At 37.4% G+C, this 8,562-nt stretch overlaps 1 protein-coding gene across 1 annotated transcript; it reads right to left on the bottom strand.

Annotated features, from left to right (window-relative positions):
* Positions 1–367: 367 nt before the first annotated feature.
* On the bottom strand, positions 368–8,075 carry LOC107711700 (phosphatidylinositol 3-kinase regulatory subunit gamma-like). Its single transcript, XM_016516721.1, has 8 exons — positions 7,722–8,075; positions 5,861–5,945; positions 5,667–5,765; positions 5,246–5,441; positions 5,013–5,135; positions 4,272–4,393; positions 2,368–2,544; positions 368–891 (listed from the first exon to the last, which is right to left on the bottom strand). The coding sequence occupies exons 1-8, from the start codon at positions 7,783–7,785 to the stop codon at positions 708–710; spliced, it is 1,050 nt and encodes a 349-aa protein (XP_016372207.1). The 5' UTR covers positions 7,786–8,075; the 3' UTR covers positions 368–707.
* Between the last annotated feature and the right edge of the window lie 487 nt (positions 8,076–8,562).

Here is an 8,562-nt window from a genome sequence, read left to right as displayed (position 1 = left end):
CTGGCTTTCCCAAAAAAAAAAAAAAAAGCATAGTAAAAAAAGGTAAACATTAGAAGTATGCCAGAAACGTAAATTCAACAAATACATTTCCTGTTTCTCTTTAACAGGTGCAAAAATGGATACTTGCATTGTGCACAAAATATTCAAGCTGTCTTTAAGATGTAATTCAACCAGTTTTCAAGATGTTTCTCTGGAACAAATAAATCATGAGTCAAAAACTTAGGTGCGAAAAAGAACATGAACGGCAGGCATCTTGTTTTAGTTATAAAGCAAGATTTGAAAGTGTGTCTTTCAATAACGGTGTTACATTCACAAGATACATTTTTTAAATGTTTTCGGTGATGAATGAATGAATTATAATAAAAAGATTATAATCATTCATCCCCACAAAAACTACTACTGCATCTGTTTGCTTAAAAGAGCATGACTGTATTACGAAACCCTTAAAAACGAATTCTGACGTTTTTGTGAGTGTCTGTAAACATGTCTACAAAGGGCTCATTCAACACTTGTTCAAGTACTGGAGTATCTTTATGACCGTGAGGAATGCTTTGGGAAGTGCAATATACAAACAAACCGCTTGACAGTCGCTTCCGATCTTTGCACATGTACACTGTTCAAATGCTAAAATCAAGGGACGCGCGCCAACTAGGGCGAAGTCTCCTTCAGTCTTAGTGCAGATCATCTCCGGCAGGAGGCCAGTGGATTCAGCTGGACATGTGGACTGGATACGCGAGCCGGACGTCCAGAGCCTGGTTGTGCTGTGCCAGCGAGGTGTGATGGTAGTGCATGACCAGATCCTTCAGAGACTTGTGGAGATCGAACGGTTCGACGAACCCGAAGCCGCGCTCCGTATGGCGAATCACGCAGTGCCTCACCTGGCTGCCGACCCTGTGGATGCAGAGATAAGAGCAGGGCTAGGAGAGCTGAAACTAAAAACGGAAACTCTCATGCATTGCTATAAAACTAACCAAAACAGAATCGAAAAGACCTAAAAATGCTTTCTGTTTTCGTTTTTAATTCTTTAATCATAGCAGAAAGCAGAGCAGAATTGACAGTGAAGGGACAATCAGTGACTGATGAAGAAATATCATTTTAGCATCTGTGTTTTGCGGAAAAAAATAAGTCATGCAGATTTGACAGAATATGAGGGTGAGTAAATGACCGAATTTCATTTCTGGGTGAACTAGCTCTTTAAGGTTGATTAATATTGTGAATCTGTTCGATTAAACGAATCGGTTCATTGAAGTGGAACTCAACAATCGTCACATAATGCAATCGGTCGTTTTACTCCAGTCTAAGTGGCCAGAATAGGATGCAACGTGGAGCAGACTTCACACTAGGGCTGTGCGATTAATGGAAATCGTCATAAAATCGCGATTTGAGCTTGCGCGATTTCTAAATCGCTTTATAGCACGATTTTCCATGCCCCCGACCTCCCGCAGTATGCTTTCCGAACCAATCAGAATGCAGCGCGCCTAAATGGAGCACGTGAACAGAACAGACCGGGTGGGCATACAAACGTAACGGCAGGTTCACACAACTCTGTCTGTGGTGCGTATTTTTTCCGCGCCCATGTTAACGGATCAGAGCGTTCACACTGCACACGATTGCGGTCCGGCAGTGCGCTCCAGGAGCGGTGCGTCTGCAGCGGTCATGATGCGATTGTTTCCACACGGAATCTATTTCTGCTGTGCTGCACGCGCTGAAAGTTACAGCGCATTATTCGCGGTAAAAATTAACATGGATTGGCACGGAAATTTAATAATTACACCATAAATGCATATAATTAAAGTCTACTGTTTCACAGTCAACACATGGCTTTTTGGCTAGATTTAAAACAAGGAAAAGTGCACTTTTAGATAAACAAGGCAATAACAGATGGCACTCGTGGTGGTAGCTAAACAAAGTTATATTTATTGAGTTTAAACGTGAATATGTCTATGAAAGATTGTATTACTGTACTGTGATAAAAGAGAATCACAATGCTGAGAAAGCATTTTCAGAAACAACGTTTGGATTTGAAATCAAAATAATGGATAAATGTTGTGTTTGTGGTAAACAGCCGCGGATCAGCGCGTCCTGTGCGAAAGCAAAATGAGTCTTATGACTGTAGAGCATGTCTGTGCGTGTCAAAATCGTGATTAAAATCGAAATCGCAAAATTGACCAAAGAAATCGCGATAGGTTTTTTTTGTCCATATCGCACAGCCCTACTTCACACAAATCATCAAATGTCTCCCTACATGAGACTATAGCCTCTGAAGATGCCAGTGAAGTTATGGAACATACAAACAAGCAAACAGGAATGCATTTCAGTTCTCGTGTGATTAAACACATGATAAAACACCGCTGACTGATGACTTACACCACAGAGCAGGCGTAACAGTCCTTGGTGCTGCTGTTGCGGATGAGGAAAGCTCCAGACGGCTTCCCCTGGAGAAGCTCCTCTGCCTGCCGTCGACCGAGATCCCCCACAAACCAGCTCTCTTCCTCCAGGAGCTCCACACTCTTCTCCTCCTCCTCTTTCACCTCATATTCAGACCTGAGAAAACAACCACTCAATAAGCAAAAAGCTCCAAGAGCATCTGGATTTGTCTTGTAAATGCCAGTTCCCGTTCACCAGCCATTGTCTCTACAGACCTTACAGACCTATTGCATCAGACAGCAGCCAGACGTGTCCCCGCTCGATCCCTCTGACTTCGTTAATAAAAACGGGAAATTAAACGGCTTCAAAAGGTGCTTTTATATTGAGCGGATTTTTAAATAAAATCAGTGGTGGCAGGTAGATTGTAGAGTTAAAATAAAAATAAGGCAGCGGCTATTTGCACTAAGTGTAAATAGCTATAGATTCTATTTACACTAAGTGAAACTAGCAGTATTTTTTAACGACATGCTATTTACACTAAGGGTGCTTTCACACTTGGTTCGCTTGCCTGGTCCGAACCAGAGTTCGATTGCTCCCCCCTCCCCCTGCCCCCGCTGGACTGCGTTCATATTATTTTATTTGGGTCCGAAACTTCCGCGATTTGGTACGACTGCGTTCACATCAGCAGCGAACCGTACCGGAGTTCACCTGAACCGTACCCCAGACCACCCCTTTTAAGCGGACTCGGGTACGGTTCGCGGGTGCGCACCCGAGTTTGGAAAACCGCATTCAATGTCAATCGAACCCAGGTGCGCACCAAAAGTGCTAATAGCTATAGATTCTATTTACACTATGTTAAAACAGCAAGATTTTCTGCTATTTATACTACTTGTTGCAAATAGTAGCGATTATCTGCACCTCAGTATTGTAGTACATTATAAAACAGTACGCAATAATAATGTATTGAGTGTAAATTATCATTTTAATTCAAATTATTAAATGGATGCCCCCTTATTGGGACAATAAAACCCTCCCTTCCTTAATTTTTGCTGAAAATAAATGCCTTTCCGATGCGATATGAGATTTGAAAAGGGAGAAAAAACGTTTGGCAAAAGGTGGGTTCGAACTCGTGTCAAAAAGCACGTGCCTTACCATCTACGCAACTGAAACTGACGTCTGATTAGCGTCTTTGTTCAGTGCTGACTAGCCCAATCGGACATTGGTGGGCGGAGTTAGTGTAAATAGACTCATGTCACACAGTTCAATGAAGATATTTTTAATGAAACCCGAGAGATTTCTGTCCCTCCATTGAAAGTCCATTCCCCCAAAACTTTGATGGCTGAAAGCCTAAATTAAATGTGTCCTTCATATAAAACAATCATGTGTATTCAAAAGACTTGGAATAAACCCCACGGTTCATATGGATTTCCTTAAGACCGCTTAACTTATTGAAGTGTCATAATGTTGGATAGAAAGCACTCGGGTTTCATTAAAAATATCTGTATTTGTGTTTTCACTCATTCGACACACAGAACATGCAGACTTCATATTTAATTAGCAGTCTTTTTGAGCTTTAATATTCACAGACACTAGTCCATTTCATGATTTGAGTAAGTGTACAGCCCTACTTTTGACGTATTCATCCAAAATTTGCCAAATTCTGTGTTGTACTGTAAATTAAGCGGTATCATGGAGACTTATGGATGTGCAACCACTGCATAGGAATGAACTAGCAACCACTAAGAGCACCCTAGCAACCGCCTAGTGACACTTTACCAACCATCCACATAACAACATCCTGATTTTTTGCACTGGCAAGCCACATTCAACAATCACGTTACCAGACGTAATTCCTAGAGAAACCCTGGTGCTCTTTTGAACATATAGATCATCTGAACACTCACTCTTTCAGCTCACTCTGGACTGGGTCTTGGAAATCCTTGCAAGAGTTCTCTTGAGAATAACACTGCTCTTTAGAGATCTCGGTCAGACTGACGGCCTCAAATGTATTTCTCCTTTGGATTTCCTGTAAAGCAACAGGGAAAGTCTTAGAAAAGCAGTGTATTTGATATACATTTCTTCTTTTTTTTTTTACAACTAGATGTAAAAACTAAAACTTAAATCACTGCCTTTAAAATAATCTAAAAGAAAAAGAAAAACCAAAATTAACTAAATGTAGTTATTCGGTTCATATTCATTATATATTTTTGTTCCTAGTTGGCAGTGATTATAAATACTTTTTTTTTTTATGTGAACATTTTGCATTCCTTATGTAAATAATAAATATCAGTTAAATCTATATTATTTCTATATAAATGTAGTATATAGATTTATTACAGTTATATTTGTCTTAATAATTTTTATTTATTAAATATTTTTTGTTTTACTATTTTTTAATAATTACTGTACATGATGTAATTAAGTACAGCAAGTTAATTAATAAAAAAAATTATAAAAAATAAAATAAAAATAATAACTACATAGTATTGTTTTAATATAAAAACTAATAATAACTACCAAAAAAAAAAAATGAAGAAGAATTCTAATACTAAAACTGAAATTCAGTTGAAAATAATATAAAAATATAAACTAATTTAAAAAACACTACTATAATAACGCTGATTTGAACCTTTTCCATTGCTTACCTGTAATAGCGTAGTGCAAGCATCATAGAGCTGGTCATACTCGGCCGTCTTCTGAAACAGTCTTAAACATTCTTGGAGTTTCTCTCTGGTTGCACTCAAAAACTCTTCCTTCACAGGCAGATCCTGAAAATGCAATGAGTTTAATGACTAAAGGCGTTCACTTGTTGAAAAAAAAAAAAAAGCATAAACAAAAGGTGCCTTTCAACTAAGATGATCTTCACAATGCAACTCACTGAAAAGGTACGAAGTGGGTCACAGTGGGACACGGGATAAGCCAGCGTGACATCCAGGGAGCTGTTGTACTGGACTAAGCTCCGATGCCTGTAGTAAGATATCAGCTCCGGCACTGAGCTGAAGGTCAGAGGCTCAGAGAAGCCAAATTTCCCATCTTGATGGTGGATCCTGATGAGTTTGTTGGTGCCATTGTTCCTGTGGGCATTTCACAGATACAGCCTTGTCTGTAAATGCAATGCTATTTCTCCATGTAGAAGTCATGTTCGAAAGGAACCCATTGGTGAAATGCCAACAAATCATATCTGGCAATTTGCTGCCTTCTGGACGAAAGTCTGCTTCATGTGTGAATAGTTGGCCACTGTTGGTAATACATTTAACAGCTGTCAAAAAAGTAGGAATCCTAAAGCATGCAGTCCTTACCTAACAGTTAATGTATATTCTCCCTGCCGCTTGCAGGAGGCATTTCGGACCAGGAAAGCACCATCAGGCATGCCGTGGAGTATTTCGTTCACCTCCTCCCTAATGGTTCAACACACAATGGAGTTTGACTGCAAGTAGTATTGATTGAATAAACAAATACTAAGATTAAACACTTTAAAGAAAAAGAAACTCACCTTGATATGTCAGCCCAGTACCACTCTGCCTCCTGTAAATCATTGGGCTCCATTTCTCTTAGGAGATGTTCGTCGCTACTGATGACTGGATGAAGAAACATAAAACATAACTGTGAGACAATAGGTTACTGAACACACAGTTGAGCAATTGTTCAATTTCTGGCCTAATTTTACTGGAAAACCTTCAGCCCCTTTACAAAAAATTGCCAATTTGTCAGGTTTTAGTCACTGGAAATGAATTTTTTTTTAAAAAGAGACAATCTAGTATTTTCCTTACTGTATTTCAAAAAATATTATTTAAAAGAATAAACAGATTTATACAAAAAAATCTTAATAGATTTTGTATAAATTAGGGCTGTCAAATCGATTAATCGTGATTAATCGCATCCAAAATAAAAGTTTGTGTTTACATGTGTGTGCGTGCTGTGTATATAAGTAAATATAAATAAACACACATACATGTAAAAATAAGAAATATATGTAGTATATATTTAAATATATATATATATATATATATATGCACACACACACAAACATGTAAATATTTCTTAAATATATACATGTATGTGTTTATTTATATATACATATTTACACAGCACGCACACACATATTATGTAAACACAAACTTTTATTTTGGATGCGATTAATCACGATTAATCGTTTTGACAGCCCTAGTATAAATGTATTTATCAATAAAGTCTATGATTTCCGTGACAGTTTTTTTTATATACATTTAACATATGAATATATATTTCAATATAAATTAACTCATGATATGATATATTATGATATATTACATAATATGATAAAAAGTATTAAAATAATATTTAATTTTATCTTGTAAAATGAGTTAATATATTTAATATTTAAACTATTTTACACAGAAAACATAAAGCATTAACAGGAATATTTTTTTCTGTGTAAAATAGAATATTAGAATATTTAATAGCTGTACTGTAAAATGAATTAATACATTAAATATTTCGTTATATGTTACGTCTTTGTTTCATTTTTGTCAGTTATACATATCCATAACATCATTATAATACAAACAGGAGTTGCAAATCGTTGAATTAGAAACTATAGAGTACAATAAAAGTAATATAATAGGGCAAATATGTAAATGTGTGTGCTGAGGGAATAGCAGCAGCGGCAGTCACGACTTCTGTAATGAAAAGTAGATGGCCATCTGACACGGAAACCTTTATTCTGGCCTATTCTCTCATCAGCCCATCAGTAATACTGTTAACCACATACAGTATGTTTCTATAATGACGCCTGCAATCAACTATAAAGAGATAGCTGTGGACAGACGAGCGTTCAGGATTTCCCTCACTTGCAGATTTCTACTATGGAGAAGGTTAAGATTTATGAATATTTACAACATAAAGTTACGTTGACCAGCGGACCTCTGCGATTGGCTGAACTGAACACTGTGCGAGGCTCGTGAATACTAATCAAGTGAAGTGATTGGACGCTCGAGGACTGTTACCAAGCAACGTCAACATTGCCTATTTAATATTCATAAGCTAGCGCTTCGCCATAGTAGGAACGGTAGTTTGGTGGCCCGATATTCCTGCTCCGCTGACCCGAATGAACTCCGCGGTGACATGTTGAGACATGCAGAACTCAACGAATGAAAAGCCCAAGACTGAATCAACTCACTTTTATAGCATCCGAACTAACTTTCACAAATGTTAACTTCACCGAACACTGATATGTTGTTATTGTTGTTCCCGAGATTAACGCTTGACACTTAGCTTTTGCGTTTGAACCAGAACAAAGGCAGAGTGACTTGAACAGAATAAACACCAAATAGAAACAGATGAGAAGCAAATAATACATGGATAAAGTTACGTACCAGTGCCAGCTGCGCTGACTCGACTCATTTCGATGTAGGAAAACGGTTCTGCAGACGATGACATCCTTTCTTCAACAATGGATCGTGTTGCAGAAGTGAATTAAGCCCTTTTGAACACTGTAAATCGTAACGTTAAATAACTGTAAACGACTGTCAGGTTGTTATATCTAAGATAACGAAGTAAAAACGGCACAACAATGTTAAAAAATCCGAAAATTCCCGTTTTTTTTGTTAATCCAAGTGGCCAGTTATAATTTGGCAGCCAGTCATTAAAATAAAACTTAGCAATAAAGCTTATAATCGTGTGCCAGAATAACATACATGATCAGTACGTTCATTACAGCATGTACTGATCTAAATGTCCATCAGAGTAAATCAAACTCTTATAAGGTTCGGGACGATATAAGTGTCTTTGGACGATACCATATATTTACATGGGGGAAATTTCAAGCAAGATGTAGTCGTTTTGTTGTTATTATTACTTTGTTTATATTATACTTTGCCTTTGCTTTATAAGACTATTGATTTAAATCAATTATATAAATTGTTTATTAATTATATCCACTTATTTAAAGCCGCTGTTGTGTTAATATGAGGAGTTTTCACCCCCTCTCCCCGCAACTATGCTACGGTCCGCTTTTGTCCTGCATTGTGCCGTCGGTAATTTTCTTGAACAAGTTGTTTAAAGTCATAATTCTGAGTTTTCTGCACACAAACACTGTCATTTTTGACGTTTAAGAAATAATAAAAATGTCTAAATGAATAAAGAAAAATGTCACGACGATTTTGAATCACTTAAATATTTAAAAGGTCACGCTGCGTTTCGGGCCAGCTGCACATA

Source organism: Sinocyclocheilus rhinocerous, unplaced genomic scaffold, assembly GCF_001515625.1.
Source record: "Sinocyclocheilus rhinocerous isolate Xijiao unplaced genomic scaffold, SAMN03320098_v1.1 scaffold807, whole genome shotgun sequence".
NCBI classification, from domain to species: Eukaryota; Metazoa; Chordata; class Actinopteri; order Cypriniformes; family Cyprinidae; genus Sinocyclocheilus; species Sinocyclocheilus rhinocerous.
Note: the sequence above shows the minus strand (reverse complement) of the source record. Positions and strands in the feature narration are given on the sequence as shown.

Excerpts from the sequence above, each read along its gene's own strand:
- LOC107711700 (XM_016516721.1), bottom strand. The coding sequence starts at position 7,785 with ATGTCATCGTCTGCAGAACCGTTTTCCTACATCGAAATGAGTCGAGTC. Across the intron at positions 5,946-7,721 it reads AGTCAGCGCAGCTGGCACTG|TCATCAGTAGCGACGAACAT; the intron begins GTACGTAACTTT and ends TTCTTCATCCAG. Across the intron at positions 5,766-5,860 it reads TACTGGGCTGACATATCAAG|GGAGGAGGTGAACGAAATAC; the intron begins GTGAGTTTCTTT and ends TTGAACCATTAG.